Source organism: Uranotaenia lowii, chromosome 3 (assembly GCF_029784155.1).
Source record: "Uranotaenia lowii strain MFRU-FL chromosome 3, ASM2978415v1, whole genome shotgun sequence".
Lineage (NCBI taxonomy): Eukaryota > Metazoa > Arthropoda > Insecta > Diptera > Culicidae > Uranotaenia > Uranotaenia lowii.
The window spans coordinates 296,995,621-297,014,586 of record NC_073693.1 but is presented as its reverse complement, the minus strand read 5'-3'; the positions used below and the strand labels follow the sequence as shown (position 1 = coordinate 297,014,586).

At 35.1% G+C, this 18,966-nt stretch overlaps 1 protein-coding gene across 4 annotated transcripts in view; it reads right to left on the bottom strand.

Moving 5' to 3' along the window:
• The window catches only part of LOC129754612 (neprilysin-2), an 80,377-nt gene extending 61,893 nt beyond the window's left edge, over positions 1 to 18,484 (bottom strand). Inside the window, exons 1-2 of one of the 4 annotated variants that reach the window (XM_055750766.1) lie at positions 18,331 to 18,484; positions 7,950 to 8,186 (exon numbers count right to left, since the gene is read on the bottom strand). In XM_055750766.1, the coding sequence (XP_055606741.1) occupies positions 7,950 to 7,981 (32 nt within the window). In that variant the 5' untranslated portion in view covers positions 7,982 to 8,186; positions 18,331 to 18,484. Of the gene's footprint in view, positions 1 to 7,949; positions 8,187 to 18,151; positions 18,170 to 18,235 lie in introns of those variants that run through there. The other 3 variants (XM_055750767.1, XM_055750769.1, XM_055750768.1) reach the window with 3 other exon arrangements.
• Between the last annotated feature and the right edge of the window lie 482 nt (positions 18,485 to 18,966).

Genomic DNA, 18,966 nt, shown 5'->3' with positions numbered 1-18,966 from the left:
AGTCACACCCGGGAGATTGCATTTGCGAGAGAATTCTTTGCATTTGGACTGGTATTGATCAAAATTCCACACCTGCTCTCTCTGAGCTCTGGTTTCTGTCATGTTAACTCAAATCTTCTCTTTTTTCCGCACAATTGGCCACAAATTACCACATTTTGTGTGGTCATTGACGTATCTTCTCCCTTTCTCTCAGTCCCTCGGTCACACCTCCTAGACTTGATAGTTTTCACAAATTTCAGATGAGTTTGTGCCAAATGTAGCTTGAACTTAAAATTGGATAAAATTGGGAAGCAACTTTAGTTTGCTCGAGATAAATAAACGAAAATGATTCTTATGCTCAAACGGACATATTCGGTTTTTAATAATGAAATCATTGAATACTGAGCATTTATCTAGGCCTAGGTTTTATCTAGGTCTAGGTTTTTCCAATAAATTTTTACTCAAATGCAAGCAATTCAGGGATTTTCAATTTTCGAAAATATTCACCAGCAAAGTATGTCTACGTGGATATGACCCAAACCCCTATCCCCCTCTTCGTGGACAAGCGTGGAAATTTCAAACCAATCTCCCGCTAAGTGCTGCTTTTTTGTCAAATGGTAGTATCTTGGTTAATTCTATTGTTGTTTTTCCGATCAGAGTAAATTTGATAATTCTCGCATGAGCTACGTCGTATGAAACATCTTAAGAATTCACAGAAAACTGGTGCAAAAGTTATCGAAACAACTTTAAAATAGGTATTTCACATACAGAATATATTGTCCAGGCTACAAATATTCTAAATGGAAAGAAGTTGTCAGTTTTTGTATTTTTTCGTAATACAACTGTTTGTTTACATTTTGTTTCATACGACACGTTAAGAAAGCTCACGCGAGAATTATTCACTATTGGCAAACAGCACACTCTCTTTAAACCTGATTTTGGCCAATAAAATGGACGAAACGTAGGACACTGAGAAAATGTGCTGTTTCTATTTTTTTTTTTCAAATATATGACTAAGAAGGCGAAACGTGTTTTATACAGAATACATTCGCCAGTAAAAAAATCAAAAATATAATGTGTAAAACATAGTTAAATAATATCGATGGATCAAACTACGTTTTAAAAGTCATATTAATTTAGTCATCTTGGAAATAATCCAAGTTTCGTATTACCTAATATATGCACTTTAAGATCCGTACAGGTTGAATAAAGGTTCCAAAGAACAGTTGCTATCACACTTCATCACGAAAATAAAAGAAATGAAAAGGATATTTAAGTTCACTTAACCGAAGATTTCTCTTCTTCGTTAAAGAGATCATCAATCTGCTACGATCATCTGATAAAGTTATTCGAAAAACTAACAAATTGATCTACATTGGATTTACCGTGAAGATCGTAGCCTCAAAACCGCTTCCATCTCACTTGGAGAGTAAAGTTCACGTGAGGCCCATTATTATTCAACTATTACTCACGCCTATGATTGCCATTATGAAGTTTGGAGCATGAAGTTGACGACGTAATGCGGATAATCGATAGGTACCTACCGCGAAGCTCAAATGTCCGTCTTTGTTGCCGCCGCCCTCAGAGGGATTAGAATAAGACGTTCGGTTCGGTTCTTTTAATCTTATTACGTGCGAGGGTTCACGCTTTCGAGACAGTCAGTGCAGGGTGGATGAATTTCCCTAATTTTAGCACATTTTAACGACTGCGAGCAAGCAAGTGCACGAACTCTTTGCCATGACCATCGCAATTCTTGAAGAACATTGTGCCACGGTTGACTGAATGAGTGCTGCTATTGGCTAAATCTAAACCGAGGGCTGTGGCGTACCTTTTTATTCACCCATTTTATGAATGCTATTTGCATTTCTAAGGTGGATTTTGAACCAGTCAATGGCGACCGGTAGAAATCCGCTACACACTGGTTCAAGTCTTCAATTTCTGAAAAGTTGTGACAATTGTTCTATGAATGATGGCTCGCTATCGAGACTAACGTTTGATAAGGATTTTTAGTCCATATACACATGTTATAAATAATTAATGTTGGTTATCCTTCGAAATATTGATCTTGGTATCATCATTCCAGCAGTCAGTATTATGAAATTTCATTTTTCAAGTTCGCATTACTGAACCGATCTACTTAAATCGTACTGTTGATGTTACTCAGCACCTGATGTGCTGTGCTGTTCGGTTATTCGTCCCTAAACGCCAATCAACTGTGGAAATGGCTTTCCGATGTTTTTTTTCCCTCTAGTGCGAACCGATTTTTATCGCCACCCTCCTCTCTAGCTACCTAGTTGTTGTTACTTATAAACCGTTTTCACATCGACTGACCGCATACCTAACCAAACAGAACACCGGAACCACCGACTGAATGGAAGTGCAGGAGCAGTAGAGGGTGAAGTGGGTTCAGCTCTTTTCGAGCTCAATTATTGACGCTACTGACAATAACAACACTCAACTCTACTCACCTCAACTCTGTCTGACTGATCGGATACATACGATTTGTTCACGTGAAAAATACAAATTTGATTACCGGTGACGCTGACGACGATCCACATTGGGTTTAATTTATTCCGACATGCAACGGGGACGACGATTAATGTCAATCGCTGGACGACGACGATGATGAGGATTGACCTACAATCAATGATCCGCGAAATACCTGTTTGGAATACTGATTTGCTACATGTACGCTCTGTTTTCAAGTAGGACTGGGATTTATCTGAGCTTCCGAAGTTGGTTTGCCAATTGTATACCGACTAAGCTGCTTGTTTTATAAATTTGTCCTATTAACACCCAGACAGAGTAGCGATCAAACTAGACCTTGATCGTTGTCGTTGAAGTCCTTCACGACGATATAAAACTTTTTGAAGCGACGATCGGAAAACGTGTCATTTACATAATCGAAAACAATAGAACATGTTGCCACAAATCACACTGTATATTGATAAATAATTTTTATCCATCATTACTTCTCTGGTTGATGGTAGCATAGTCATGGTAGAAACGGCCATATTGATGGTTGATTTAAAAACGAACGATTTTTTTTGTTTATTTAATCGTAGTTATTTGTGATTATTTAATTTTGTTTAATAAGATTTAAGTCCAAATCCTCTATTTTAGAGGAAGTAGGTTGAAATTCAGTATGAAGTATTAGTTAAAATTAGTGAAGTTTTTTCTTCATTTTTCAGATAAAAACCTTCATTTCCTATAGAAAGTATAGAGATGTAAGACGTTACGAAACCTTTCTTCCAAATAAAACAAAAAAACATCTCACACTTTTGCGGGATGGTCGGAAATCATCAACACGGATGTGTCGAGGAGCGTTGCCACCCCGCTGTGGACTATTAATCATAACCTCAATCAATCAGCCAGATAGCTCCCGGCTTTCATCAACAAAAGGTGGCAAATTCCCCTGTTTATCACCTAGTCATTTTGCATCCGATCGACTGACGAACGATTTTTATTTCTATTTGCTCCCATTTACCTAAAAGTGACTATACGATGTGGTTTAAAAAAAACCCTCGTCCAGGTTAATGAGAGAGGAAAAAACATGTATACAACATCAATTCGATTGTGGAATAGCCCATTACTTGAGCCGTATAAGCGTATCGACTGATAGGTTTTTTTCCTCTTTCAATTCCTATCACCTTCTATTGGAACCAATTGAAGAACGTGACTATTTCACGAGGAAGAGCGTAAAAATCGGTGCGCTTGCGTAAAACCTATGTGAAGATATGGTTATTTTTAATACAGGAACTAAACGCAGATTTTTAATGTGATTGCAACATTATTTCACAAAAGCTAGATAGCAGATTTTGATTTGAGAATTTGAAACAAAAATTTCAATATTTGAAAACAAAGCTTATTTCTATTTGCAATAATTCGATTTTTTTTTGTAATTTTTGTTCTTTGCTGTTTAAAGACGATTGTTGTTTCAATTTTTTTTGTTATACCAATCATAAAAGTGTAGTTGATTTTTTCGCATTCAACTATAAATATTATACTCTACATCAAACTGCAGATTGACCTTACGCAATCAACTATGAATATAATGGATTCACTTGATATGGTATAATTGATTCAACGGTAAATATGATAGATTCAACTACAATTGAATGATTGATTTTTGGCGTTCAACTATCAATATAATAGATTCAGCTGTACATTCCTGGTTGGGATTTCAACTAAGAAGTCTGCTGTAGGCATGATGGAACAGCATGCATTGAAGAGTAAAGGTAAGCAAAATGTGGCGCTAGTAATGGCGTGAATAATATTTGTGCTTCCGAATTTCAGGACAAAAAGCTGCGACAAAAGTTCACCAAAACTAATGGCCATCTTTAAGCTGCTGGACTAACTGGAAGACATATTCGGATTGCTCGAGGGAGTCGCCAGCCAAAAAATGTAAAATTGTGAAAATGTGACTTAATAAATGCTTTAATTGTGAAAATGTAATGAAATAATATGATTTATCCCAAAAAAAAAACAGTGAAGTAGAATTTAACATATAGTGGGAGTTTACAATATCTGTTGTTGATCTCTTAAAAATCAATCATAGAAATATAATTGAATCTATTATATTTCCTGTTAAATCAACTTTACCAGTATAGTTGAATGCACTTCATCAATCATACGATTATTGCTGAATCTATTATAATTATTGTTGAATGCAAAAAAAAATCAATCATACAACTATAGTAGAATCTTTTATATGTATTGTTGAACGCAAAATATTAATCAGATATTCGATTATATACTTAAAGGGTGTTCAATAAGTTCGAATACAAATTAAATTACGGTAATTTAAAATCAACTGGGCAGATTTTTTAAACTCAAATGGAAAGGTAATCCAATAATGGTCAATCACACCTTTTGTTCAGAAATTTTTTTTCCTTAAACCAATTATATGAGCTTCAGCAGTTTCTCGATTACACCGTATACGCGGCACGCCCCTCTATTGTTGAAATTTCGTTCCCCATAAGAATGCTGACGATTTTTCTAGAGAGTCAAAATAGGTTTCCTGTATTTATTTATTCTCGACAACATGTATGATATAACTAACCAATCCAAGAGAGCTATATTTGAAGGGCAGAGCCAATATTTCCAAAAACTTGTATTATTCTGTGTAAAATGACATTTAAAAATAAACACTACATGCAAAATTAGCCAAAAAATCCATTAATGACCAATCTAAACTTAATACAAAGTTACACAAGCACATATTAAAAGGTTTCCATCTATTTATGAGGGGCAAATATACTTGATAAGCTTCTTGATGAAAATCAGCTAGCACGTAGCTACTTTTTCGACATCTCACACTTAATACGAGAAAATAGATTTTATATGAGACAAGTTTAGGAATTCTGTACTTGTTTATTCTCGACTATGATCATGAGAATTTGACCAAAGGAGGCAGATTAGGTGACCTGTAAACTATTTATTTTGGTCAATGAATTGGATTTTTTGCCTGTGCCAGTACTTGTGGTGTGAAAAGGCTGATAAAAAACGAACACTTAATGAAAATTAATTCTTCGACACCAGGAATAGTTTGTTTGAAATAGCACAAAATTACTCTAAAAACTTATACACCCTGTATATAGTTTAAATCTTCAGATCCATAGTTGGTCGAGAATCAATTAGAAATATAGTGGAATATAGGCGAAATATTCTTAGGACAACTATATTTTTTCTCCGTGTAAAAGTTGTTTCGACCTTCAAATGTGACTCCGATAATTAATAATAACATCTTTGATAATCTAACCGCAGCGAAAAATAGAAATACCTTTTCTTAAATAAATTGCCAAAAAACTTAGGAAAAATCCTTCAATAAAACAATTTTTGAACCTAAAATTTTCTTTTTGTTTCTGCGTGTTTCTTAATATTTAGTTTTTTTTGTGCTTTACTTTGACTGGGGTTTTTTCTTCACAAACAAGAATTAAATTACAACTTTTTCTCTTCTTTTCTCGTTTGAATTGATTCACTATCCTGTTGGAGGAATTAAGGTTTAAAATTTATTCCAGAGATTTCTGTCTAATTGGAAGCAACCTGCGTCACTTGAATCATCATCCCGTTTGTGAATGACGTCAAATCGAATCGAATAATTTAGTATCGAACTAATTTTCTTCATCACGACGTGTTTGTGTCGTTTGGCCTCTTCTTCAGAAATCCGGAGCAACACATTTGAACGATAAATTATTTTGTGTCGTTGGTTAGTTATTTTTTTCTCACTTTGGTTTAAAGGTATGGACGTTGTCCTCCAGAAAAGGTTGAATTAGTCCAGGGTAAGGACTCTGTGGTTCTACTGAAGTAAAATTGTTTCGTTCATGCTAAATTAGCATAAATTTCTCATATTACAAACATAAATCATGCCTTTGCATACTTCCGTTGCGCGAACGGGTACTTGCATGAACTTGTTAATATTTGCATAAACAAGCTCCTGGCTTCGTTTAAAGATTCACTATTACCTTTTTTAAAGAGTGGGTACTTAAAATTCAACCCGGAAACAAAATTTTAAATTTGGCTTAATATTATTGATTTCGTAACGTTTAAAGAGTTCAAACGTCTTCAGAGCACGCGGAAGCTATCAATAAGCTTATATAAATATGATGGAAACATTTACCTGGTGAAACAACTTCGCGACGTTTAGTGGAGTGGAAAAACATAAACATGCACTGGCTATTTTCCCCGTCATTAGTCCCTTGTCCCATTAAAGCTCGATGCACGAGACACTTATTTTCCATACCCGTTTTTCGTCGGTTTGAGTTAAAGTCATTCTCAAAGGTTTGAGTTTCAGAGCTTACCTTTTGCTAAAGCGGTTTTTCGTAGAGCGGAAAAGTTGAATCTGAAAATTTCACACCAGCTTCCCGAACCGTGTGGCAAGAGCTATGCAAGCCAAAACGAAAGTAGACCTAAGTGACGATAAGTGATAAAATTATGAATCGTCGTTCATCGGTTGTTCGCGTTTGTTGGATTTGAAGTGGACTTCAACTTTTTCAAAAAATATATATATCAACAGATCAAGTCACTGGATGTACTTGAAGGTTCAGTTGTTTTTTTCCAATATCATGAAATGTTTTCAATTTTATTTATTTATTCATAATTTACATGGCCATCAGCACATAGAGGCTATCCAGGCCGAAGGTTTTTTTCAAATGTTTTCTTATAAACTAGATTAGTAAAAATTAAATCTAAAGAAATGTTTTAAAATTTTAACTCAAGTCTATGGAATATGTGATTTTGAATATGCATTCTCATTTTGATTGAAGAAAAACTTCCGGTGAATTATTTTTATTTGAATATCAAATATTTCCAAATTGATCTACAGTTTCGAAAAAAAATTCAGCGGATTTTTCTGTGCGTTTCACGGGACTTGTAAATGGAGGTATATAGAAATTTCCTGCGAATTTGACTTCCAGAGACTGTTTTAAACAACCAGATGATTTATACGAAATATTTTTGAATGGACTTCTAAAATGACACACGACTCGTTTTCACTTTTTTATGGCTTGTGTGTTGATTTCGATCAGATGGTTTTGGAAAAAAAATTGACAATTGACCGTCAAAAATGGAATCTTAAAAGATTTAAAATGATCTTTAGTTTGGAAGAAAACATGAATTCCGTTTTTGAAACAAAGTTTTTGAAACAGAAATTCGGAAACATAGCCAGTTAACTGATCTGATGATTGTTTGATCGAGGAAAATCAGGTTGAATAGTGTATAATTTATTTTGATGAATTTCAGTTTTTATAGAAGGCGCTTGGTCTAATTAACTTTTTTTTGTCGTTTTAGCGAGAAACTTGCTGGACCTATAATTTAACTGACTTAATTACATTCACTCAATTTCCATTTTTTTTTTAATTGGACCATATCCGATGAAGTGGTGAGTCCCCATCGTTACTCGTATGTATAATAGGCTGGTCAAGTAAAATTTAGATCCAAGAAATAAAAAAAAAATGCTTTATGTTACTTACTTGATTACGGTTTGCATTGTGGTGGTCGTCATATTGCTGACGGATTTTTTTTCCTTCTCCCCGCTTCGGAGCCGGCCGCAAACTTCTTTTGCGCAAACAGACCAGCCCGCGAAAGCTAGCTTGGCGGCACGCGTTTATTAGCAGGCCACAGGCAGCAGGTACGCGTTACTTAACACCCTGATTCACTCACTAAACACTTGTGTGTGCGTTTTTTTTCTTCTTTTTACCGGAACCTTTCTGTGAATTGTATGGAAAAATTGTGAAAAAACTGGCTTATTATGGCAGATTGATAAGTTTTTCCACCCTCTCTCTCTGTGTAATCAGGCTTCGCACAACAATAACAGTTTATTCCGCAAAATCGCAGCAAGCCGCACAAATTCAAACCGATCTACATATTCTTCAGTGAACAGTAACGACGACGCTTCACTTCCTCGGTGAAAGAAAAGAGCGTCGCGGTGCGATGATTCCCATTTGAAAATTTGTAACTTTTACGCGTAGAGTAATAACACTTCCGCCTTCAAGCGTACGCCTCTAATTTTTGGCGGTTACTTGCAAATTACGCACTCTCCTCGCTTTGCAACAGCATCGTCATCATCATCATCATCGTCATCTTCAGCCAGCAGCATCCATCGTTGGTCGTCGTTAGAGGGTTGTGGGAGTGACTTCCTCAAAAAAACATTGCAAATCATTTCGTTGTTACTCCATTCTTCTCCGGCTCTCTCTCTATGTCTTGTTAAGGTTTATTTGGCGGGCTACTGGCAGTTATTTGCAAATTTCGAATCGAAAAACAAAAGCTTATTATTACATTCAGCGCGGCGCGATGGGTAAGTAACATGTATCATGTTATCGCATCAATTCTTTATTGTTGGTTTTTTGTCTTAACTTTCCGGTAACGATCGGATTAACTAGGTACGTAGGACTATCCGGCCGGAGAAAGTAACTTTCGTCCGACGACTACAAAGAAGCGAGGAAGTTTCTGCAAACATTGCAATCGCTGGCTGATGCGCGTTCGAAGGTGGGACCAGTCATAAATATGAAAACTAATTTGTAAGCGCGTCAGGGACGACTACGTTTCTGTCAGTCGAACATGCGTTCCACGATAAATTGTGGCCGAGAAAAATCAACCCTTCAGATTCAGAATTTTGGATTCAGACTCGAAATTCAGAATTCAGATTCCGAATTCCGAATTCAGAATTCAGAATTCAAAATTCAGAATTCAGAATTCAGAATTCAGAATTCAGAATTCAAAATTCAGAATTCAGAATTCAGAATTCAGATTCAGAATTCAGATTCAGATTCAGAATTCAGAATTCAGATTCAGAATTCAGAATTCAGATTCAGAATTCAGATTCACAATTCAGATTCAGAATTCAGATTCACAATTCAGATTCAGAATTCAGATTCAGAATTCAGATTCAGAATTCAGATTCAGAATTCAGATTCAGAATTCAGATTCAGAATTCAGATTCAGAATTCAGATTCAGAATTCAGATTCAGAATTCAGATTCAGAATTCAGATTCAGAATTCAGATTCAGAATTCAGATTCAGAATTCAGATTCAGAATTCAGATTCAGAATTCAGATTCAGAATTTAGATTCAGAATTCAGAATTCAGATTAAGAATACAGATTAAGAATTCAGATTCAGAATTCAGATTCAGTATTCAGATTCAGAATTCAGATTCAGAATTCAGATTCAGAATTCAGATTCAGAATTCAGATTCAGAATTCAGATTCAGAATTCAGATTCAGAATTCAGATTCAGAATTCAGATTCAGAATTCAGATTCAGAATTCAGATTCAGAATTCAGATTCAGAATTCAGATTCAGAATTCAGATTCAGAATTCAGATTCAGAATTCAGATTCAGAATTCAGATTCAGAATTCAGATTCAGAATTCAGATTCAGAATTCAGATTCAGAATTCAGATTCAGAATTCAGATTCAGAATTCAGATTCAGAATTCAGATTCAGAATTCAGATTCAGAATTCAGATTCAGAATTCAGATTCAGAATTCAGATTCAGAATTCAGATTAAGAATTCAGATTCAGAATTCATATTCAGAATTCAGATTCAGAATTCAGTTTCAGAATTCAGATTCAGAATTCAGATTCAGAATTCAGATTCAGAATTCAGAATTCTGATTCAGAATTCAGATTCAGAATTCAGATTCAGATTCAGAATTCAGATTCAGAATTCAGATTCAGAATTCAGATTCAGAATTCAGATTCAGAATTCAGATTCAGAATTCAGATTCAGAATTCAGATTCAGAATTCAGATTCAGAATTCAGATTCAGAATTCGGATTCAGAACTCAGATTTAGAATTCAGATTCAGAATTCAGATTCAGAATTCAGATTCAGAATTCAGATTCAGAATTCAGATTCAGAATTCAGAATTCAGATTCAGAATTCAGATTCAGAATTCAGATTCAGAATTCAGATTCAGAATTCAGATTCAGAATTCAGATTCAGAATTCAGATTCAGAATTCAGATTCAGAATTCAGATTCAGAATTCAGATTCAGAATTCAGATTCAGAATTCAGATTCAGAATTCAGATTCAGAATTCAGATTCAGAATTCAGATTCAGAATTCAGATTCAGAATTCAGATTCAGAATTCAGATTCAGAATTCAGATTCAGAATTCAGATTAAGAATTCAGATTAAGAATTCAGATTCAGAATTCATATTCAGAATTCAGATTCAGAATTCAGTTTCAGAATTCAGATTCAGAATTCAGATTCAGAATTCAGATTCAGAATTCAGAATTCAGATTCAGAATTCAGATTCAGAATTCAGATTCAGAATTCCGATTCAGAATTCAGATTCAGAATTCAGATTCAGAATTCAGATTCAGAATTCAGATTCAGAATTCAGATTCAGAATTCAGATTCAGAATTCAGATTCAGAATTTAGATTCAGAATTCAGATTTAGAATTCAGAATTCAGATTCAGAATTCAGAATTCAGAATTCAGAATTAAGATTCAGATTCAGAATTCAGATTCAGAATACAGATTCAGGATTCAGATTCAGAATTCAGAATTCAGAATTCAGATTCAGAATTCGGATTCAGGATTCAGATTCAGAATTCAGATTCAGAATTCAGATTCAGGAATATTAAGCAGGAGCATTTTATGGCTACATTACATAGGAATTTGAAAAAGATTTATAAATTATTAAATTGTCGAAAATTCCTTTTCACAAAAAGCAAAATCCTGAGTGTAGAAAATGTAGAAAAGCTTTGAAAAAAAAAAACAAACTTTTCTGAGCCGATTGTTAAGGCTCAGTTCAACGTTGACTCAGCTTCAAGAGTACCAAAATCATCGACATGATCCGGCTCGAAGGACCATCTTCAAGATTGCCTTTTGACGGGACGGAAGCTAACATCAGAAAGTTCGGGGTAAAATTTATGCACCCGCTAATAACATCCTTTTGCGTTAATTTATGATGAAACCTTCTAATTAAAGAAAACGATAAATTTTAAAATTGTTTTCTGGATATGACTAATTTCAAATGGCGTTGATGAAACTTTTGTGTACATAATTTATTTTTGATTGCGTATTATATCTGTAGATTCTATGATTGTTTTTTGAAATCATTTTTTTTTAATTTTATAAAATTTAAAACTTTACAAATTTGTACCTTTATTGGTGGTTTAAATTTCGGTGAAAGAGACACAACACACAAGCTCAGAATGTTTAAAAAACGCTTCTAAATGCCAGAAAATGCATTTTAAAGTTTTGATCCCAAATTAAGCTCAGAATGTCGAAAAAACGCTTCTAAAGGCCAGAAAATGCATTTCAAATTTTTGATCCCAAATTAAGCTCAAAATGTCGAAAAAACGCTTCTAAAGGCCAGAAAATGCATTTTAAAGTTTTGATCCCAAATTAAGCTCAGAATGTCGAAAAAACGCTTCCAAAGGCCAGAAAATGCATTTTAAAATTGTGATCCCAAATTAAGCTTAGAATGACGAAAAAACGCTTCTAAAGGCCAGAAAATGCATTTTAAAGTTTTGATCCCAAATTAAGCTCAAAATGTCGAAAAAATGCTTCTAAAGGCCAGAAAATGCATTTTAAAGTTTTGATCTCAAATTAAGCTCAGAATTCCGAAAAAACGCGTCTAAAGGCCAGAAAATGCGTTTTAAAGTTTTGATCCCAAATTAAGCTCAGAATGTCGGAAAAACGCTTCTAAAGGCCAGAAAATGCATTTTAAAGTTTTGATCCCAAATTAAGCTCAGAATGTCGAAAAAGCGCTTCCAAAGGCCAGAAAATGCATTTTAAAATTGTGATCCCAAATTAAGCTTAGAATGACGAAAAAACGCTTCTAAAGGCCAGAAAATGCATTTTAAAGTTTTGATCCCAAATTAAGCTCAAAATGTCGAAAAAATGCTTCTAAAGGCCAGAAAATGCATTTTAAAGTTTTGATCCCAAATTAAGCTCAGAATGTCGAAAAAACGCTTCCAAAGGCCAGAAAATTTATTTTAAAGTTTTGATCCCAAATTAAGCTCAGAATGTCGAAAAAACGCTTCCAAAGGCCAGAAAATGCATTTTAAAATTGTGATCCCAAATTAAGCTCAGAATTCCGAAAAAACGCTTCTAAAGGCCAGAAAATGCATTTTAAAATTGTGATCCCAAATTAAGCTCAGAATTCCGAAAAAAAACGCTTCTAAAGGCCAGAAAATGCATTTTAAAGTTTTAATCCCAAATTAAGCTAAAAATGTCGAAAAAATACTTCTAAAGGCCAGAAAATGCATTTTAAAGTTTTGATCCCAAATTAAGCTCAGAATGTCGAAAAAACGCTTCTAAAGGCCAGAAAATGCATTTTAAAGTTTTGATCCCAAATTAAGCTCAGAATGTCGAAAAAACGCTTCTAAAGGCAGGAAAATGCATTTTAAAATTGTGATCCCAAATTAAGCTAAGAATGTCGAAAAAACGCTTCTAAAGGCCAGAGAATGCATTTTAAAATTGTGATCCCAAATTAAGCTCAGAATTCCGAAAAAACGCTTCTAAAGGCCAGAAAATGCATTTAAAAATTGTGATCCCAAATTAAGCTTAGAATGACGAGAAAACGCTTCTAAAGGCCAGAAAATGCATTTTAAAATTGTGATCCCAAATTAAGCTCAGAATTCCGAAAAAAACGCTTCTAAAGGCCAGAAAATGCATTTTAAAGTTTTGATCCCAAATTAAGCTCAGAATGTCGAAAAAACGCTTCCAAAGGCCAGAAAATGCATTTTAAAGTTTTGATCCCAAATTAAGCTCAGAATTCCGAAAAAACGCTTCTAAAGGCCAGAAAATGCATTTTAAAATTGTGATCCCAAATTAAGCTCAGAATTCCGAAAAAAACGCTTCTAAAGGCCAGAAAATGCATTTTAAAGTTTTAATCCCAAATTAAGCTCAGAATGTCGAAAAAACGCTTCTAAAGGCCAGAAAATGCATTTTAAAATTGTCATCCCAAATTAAGCTCAGAATGTCGAAAAAAAGCTTCTTAAGGCCAGAAAATGCATTTTAAAGTTTTGATCCCAAATTAAGCTCAGAATGTCGAAAAAACGCTTCTAAAGGCCAGAAAATGCATTTTAAAGTTTTGATCCCAAAATAAAGCTCAGAATTCCGAAAAAACGCTTCTAAAGGCCAGAAAATGCATTTTAAAATTGTGATCCCAAATTAAGCTCAGAATTCCGAAAAAAACGCTTCTAAAGGCCAGAAAATGCATTTTAAAGTTTTGATCCCAAATTAAGCTCAGAATGTCGAAAAAACGCTTCTAAAGGCCAGAAAATGCTTTTTAAAATTGTCATCCCAAATTAAGCTCAGAATGTCGAAAAAAAGCTTCTAAAGGCCAGAAAATGCATTTTAAAGTTTTGATCCCAAATTAAGCTCAGAATGTCGAAAAAACGCTTCTAAAGGCCAGAAAATGCATTTTAAAGTTTTGATCCCAAAATAAAGCTCAGAATTCCGAAAAAACGCTTCTAAAGGCCATAAAATACATTTTAAAATTGTGATCCCAAATTAAGCTCAGAATTCCGAAAAAAACGCTTCTGAAGGTCAGAAAATGCGTTTTAAAGTCTTGATCCCAAATTAAGCTCAGAATGTCGAAAAAACGCTTCTAAAGGCCAGAAAATGCATTTTAAAGTTTTGATCCCAAATTAAGCTCAGAATGTCGAAAAAACGCTTCTAAAGGCCAGAAAATGCATTTTAAAGTTTTGATCCCAAATTAAGCTCAACACGCTTCTAAAGGCCAGAAAATGCATTTTAAAGTTTTGATCCTAAATTAAGCTCAGAATGTCGAAAAAACGCTTTTAAAGGCCAGAAAATGCATTTTAAAGTTTTGATCCCAAATTAAGCTCAACACGCTTCTAAAGGCCGGAAAATGCATTTTAAAGTTTTGATTTTAAATTAAGCTCAGAATGTCGAAAAAACGCTTTTAAAGGCCAGAAAATGCATTTTAAAGTTTTGATCCCAAATTAAGCTCAGAATGTCGAAAAAAAACGCTTCTAAAGGCCAGAAAATGCATTTTAAAGTTTTGATCCTAAATTAAGCTCAGAATGTCGAAAAAACGCTTTTAAAGGCCAGAAAATGCATTTTAAAGTTTTGATCCCAAATTAAGCTCAGAATGTCGAAAAAAACGCTTCTAAAGGCCAGAAAATGCATTTTAAAGTTTTGATCCCGAATTAAGCTCAGAATGTCGAAAAAACGCTCTCAAAGGCCAGGAAATGCATTTTAAAGTTTTGATCCCAAATTAAGCTCAGAATTCCTAAAAAACGCTTCTAAAGGCCAGAAAATGCATTTTAAAATTGTGATCCCAAATTAAGCTCAGAATTCCAAAAAAACGCTTCTAAAGGCCAAAATACATTTTAAAGTTTTGATCCCAAATTAAGCTCAAGGATGTCGAAAAACGCTTCCAAAGGCCAGAAAATGCATTTTTAAATTGTGATCTCAAATTAAGCTCAGAATGTCGAAAAAACGCTTCTAAAGGCCAGAAAATGCATTTTAAAATTGTGATCCCAAATTAAGCTCAGAATGTCGAAAAAACGCTTCTAAGGGCCAGAAAATGCATTTTAAAGTTTTGATCCCAAATTAAGCTCAGAATGTCAAAAAAACGCTTCTAAAGGCCAGAAAATGCATTTTAAAGTTTTGATCCCAAATTAAGCTCAGAATGTCGAAAAAACGCTTCTAAAGGCCAGAAAATGCATTTTAAAGTTTTGATCCCAAATTAAGCTCAGAATCTCGAAAAAACGCTTCTAAAGGCCAGAAAATGCATTTTAAAATTGTGATCCCAAATTAAGCTCAGAATCTCGAAAAAACGCTTCTAAAGGCCAGAAAATGCATTTTAAAATTGTGATCTCAAATTAAGCTCAGAATTCCGAAAAAACGCTTCTAAAGGCCAGAAAATGCATTTTAAAATTGTGATCCCAAATTAAGCTCAGAATTCCGAAAAAAACGCTTCTAAAGGCCAAAATACATTTTAAAGTTTTGATCCCAAATTAAGCTCAGAATGTCGAAAAACGCTTCCAAAGGCCAGAAAATGCATTTTAAAGTTTTGATCCCAAATTAAGCTCAGAATGTCAAAAAAACGCTTCTAAAGGCCAGAAAATGCATTTTAAAGTTTTGATCCCAAATTAAGCTCAGAATGTCGAAAAAACGCTTCTAAAGGCCAGAAAATGCATTTTAAAATTGTGATCTCAAATTAAGCTCAGAATTCCGAAAAAACGCTTCTAAAGGCCAGAAAATGCATTTTAAAATTGTGATCCCAAATTAAGCTCAGAATTCCGAAAAAACGCTTCTAAAGGCCAGAAAATGCTTTTTAAAGTTTTGATCCCAAATTAAGCTCAGAATGTCGAAAAAACGCTTCTAAAGGCCAAAATACATTTTAAAGTTTTGATCCCAAATTAAGCTCAGAATGTCGAAAAAACGCTTCTAAGGGCCAGAAAATGCATTTTAAAGTTTTGATCCCAAATTAAGCTCAGAATGTCAAAAAAACGCTTCTAAAGGCCAGAAAATGCATTTTAAAGTTTTGATCCCAAATTAAGCTCAGAATGTCGAAAAAACGCTTCTAAAGGCCAGAAAATGCATTTTAAAGTTTTGTTCCCAAATTAAGCTCAGAATTCCGAAAAAAAACGCTTCTAAAGGCCAGAAAATGGATTTTAAAGTTTTGATCCCAAATTAAGCTCACTATCTTGCTGTTAAACCAAATTAAGATTCAATATCGGATTTCTGGGTTTATTTTGGCCCATCTTCATCATTTTGACGTAGTTTTCTAACACATTTTTTTTTGGAATTCACGTTGAAGAAAGCTTTTCTGAATTCTGACCATTTAGGTGTAGCAGCTTTTTACGCTTTATGAATTTTGGATAGAAAATCTAATAAGAATGTGTTACAAAGAGGGGAGGGGGTTTAAAAATTATCGAAAATTTGGTTACGTAATATTTGGCCCTCTACAAAATGGGAAAAATTAAAGCCTTAAAAAGCTGAATTTTAGTTCCAATGAACTTTTTGAAGTCGAAGAGTTCTCAAGGGGTTTTATATCTTTCCACACTATTGAAATATTAATGATTCAAATTTAAAATCAAATTGTATTTTAAAACCTAAGCTTTCTGCTTCTGAAACGATTTTTATCGGAGTACTACTGATTTTAGAGATTACTCGCATCGAATTGTTCTTATTCAAAAAGATTGCATACGATTTGTTTCTCATTTTAAGTCAAAGCATTTCTCATAGACTCAGCATGTATTCGTTGAAGATCATCATAGATTTAAATGTTTATAAACTGTTCTGACAAGTTTGTGCGATCTAAATAGAGTTGCACGTCGTCTTCGTAAAATGTGTATTTGAGGATATCGTAAAGCATTCGGTAAAATTGTTGATATACGTCGTAAAAAGTAAGGGTACTAAAATAGAGCCCTGAGGTACTCCAGAAGTAATTGGAAGGGAAGTTGAGTACTGATTATATTGTAGACAGTTCGGAACCCACATTCCAGATACGATTTAACCAAAGTCATTCCAAGAACGTCGAGCCAAAAATATTGTGACAGTTTTTTACAGAGAAGTGATGAATATGAGTTTAGCAAATCTAGCAAATTTATAAATATTACTTTGAACACCGCGAAAAATATTCAACTGGTTCGAAAGCTAACGCATTTGAACGTAATGTTGATTCAGATTAGCTATTGATTAAAAACTTAAGGACAGTGAGCAATAAGTCTTAATTCGGGTATTATACACTTTTATATAGACAAACATGAAGACTAGTAGAAAACGTGCATGAAATCTGAAAAAAAACCATGCACCTGGTAGTTTAACTCGTTTGCTAAGCAGGTTTTGAAAGTTATGTAGATTTATACAAAATTGCCGTCCAATATAAAACCACAGGAAGGATGCAAAACACTAACAAGCGAAATTTTGCATAATAAATTATCATTTAGCTTGAAGGAAAGTTGGTGAAAATTCCCTCTTCTACTTCCTTTCTAACACACATTCATTACATTCTTGGAATTTAATACGACAAACAAACCTTATCACAACAATTTGACACAGGTCTGGTCAAAATTTGGCATTACTCTACGCGCGCAGTTGATATTTTTTGGTGGATCAGCTCAACATGTTCCAATACTAAATACTCCATCGTTCCAATGCTAATCACTATATACATACAAACAACACGCAATCGAAATTTGAAATCACCACTTCATGAGGTACATGAAGTAAGTGCGCCAATGAGGAGGCGCGTACGGAGATTCGTTGATTCGTAGATGACGCGACTGAGCCGCAAAGCAGTTGTTGAAGGTAGTGAGGTACCTAAATCATGTTCCGGGGAGTTTGCCAGCTTATCTGTCTAGTCTCAAACACGAGAGAGCGAGCTTGACGAGAGATTCAACAGTATGATTCACAACCAATGGAAGTTTGTTTTATCACATCACCACAACCCTTCGAAATGTCTGTTCAACACCTGATATGTCAGTCCTTTGTAAATGCAAATGTTTTGCGACCCCCCCCAGGAAGGATCTTCACACTTTCTACGATTGGTAGTGTTGAACATCGATCAGCCACAACTCAACACACATAGCCGGGATCCGTGAACTCTTATCTCGCAGGTCGAATTTGCTGCGGCCTGTACGCGCAGAAGAAGAAACGTACTCATCATCACCACACAACCCTGACCAATTCACACTTAATAAATCCGGAGTAAAAAACAGCATTGCTGACTTTACTTGACTTATGCCTGAGGAGACTGGTTCGGCTGATCTTTGTCCACGATTTTTTCAGGTATTTAAAATTTCTCCAAGCAAACTGACCACAATGATCTACGATCATCAACGATCACCCAAAGCAATAAAAAAAAACCCGTAGATAACGCACGAGGACGCCGCGAAAGTAGGACTTTTCTTACTTTGATCCACACAAACCAGGTGGACACAACCCCCAGGGCAGGAGCAGGAGCAGGACACAACCGCAAAACGCAACGAACGTAACTAAAAGGTTCCGACAACGACAACGGCCGACCAACAACGTCCAACTCCGGGGTCGGCAAGGGAAGAACTAAACAGTCACATTGGCCATTTCACAGTTTTATACGCGTGTGGCGCGACGCGCTCCAACGCGAAAGAGACTCCAATCGAGTCAGAGAGAGATGCGGCCCGAGCCCCAGCCCCTTCTTCAGCCAGCCCCAAAACGCAGCAGCAGCTGCGGCGCGCCTCGTCCGGTTCGATCGGTCGGTTCCAAGTTTTGCGTGTTGTTAAAGCAACATTCTTCTCGCGGTCGCTGCTTCTCGCTCGCGCGTATTTTTTGTTGTTGTTTTGATGCTGCCTTGCGTTCACACGAGGGAAGTGATTTTTCCGTGCCCGTTAGGAGGGACACATCCGTTAGAGCAGCTCCTTAGAGAAAAGGATTGGGAGACCCTGTAGATGACGACTCACATTGGACTAGTAATCTTATCCGGGAAAACCGGAAGAAACATCGGAAAATCGAATCAAATACCTGCCGGTCTCTACCAGTTTATGTGGTCATGGTGGGAATTTGCATTGCC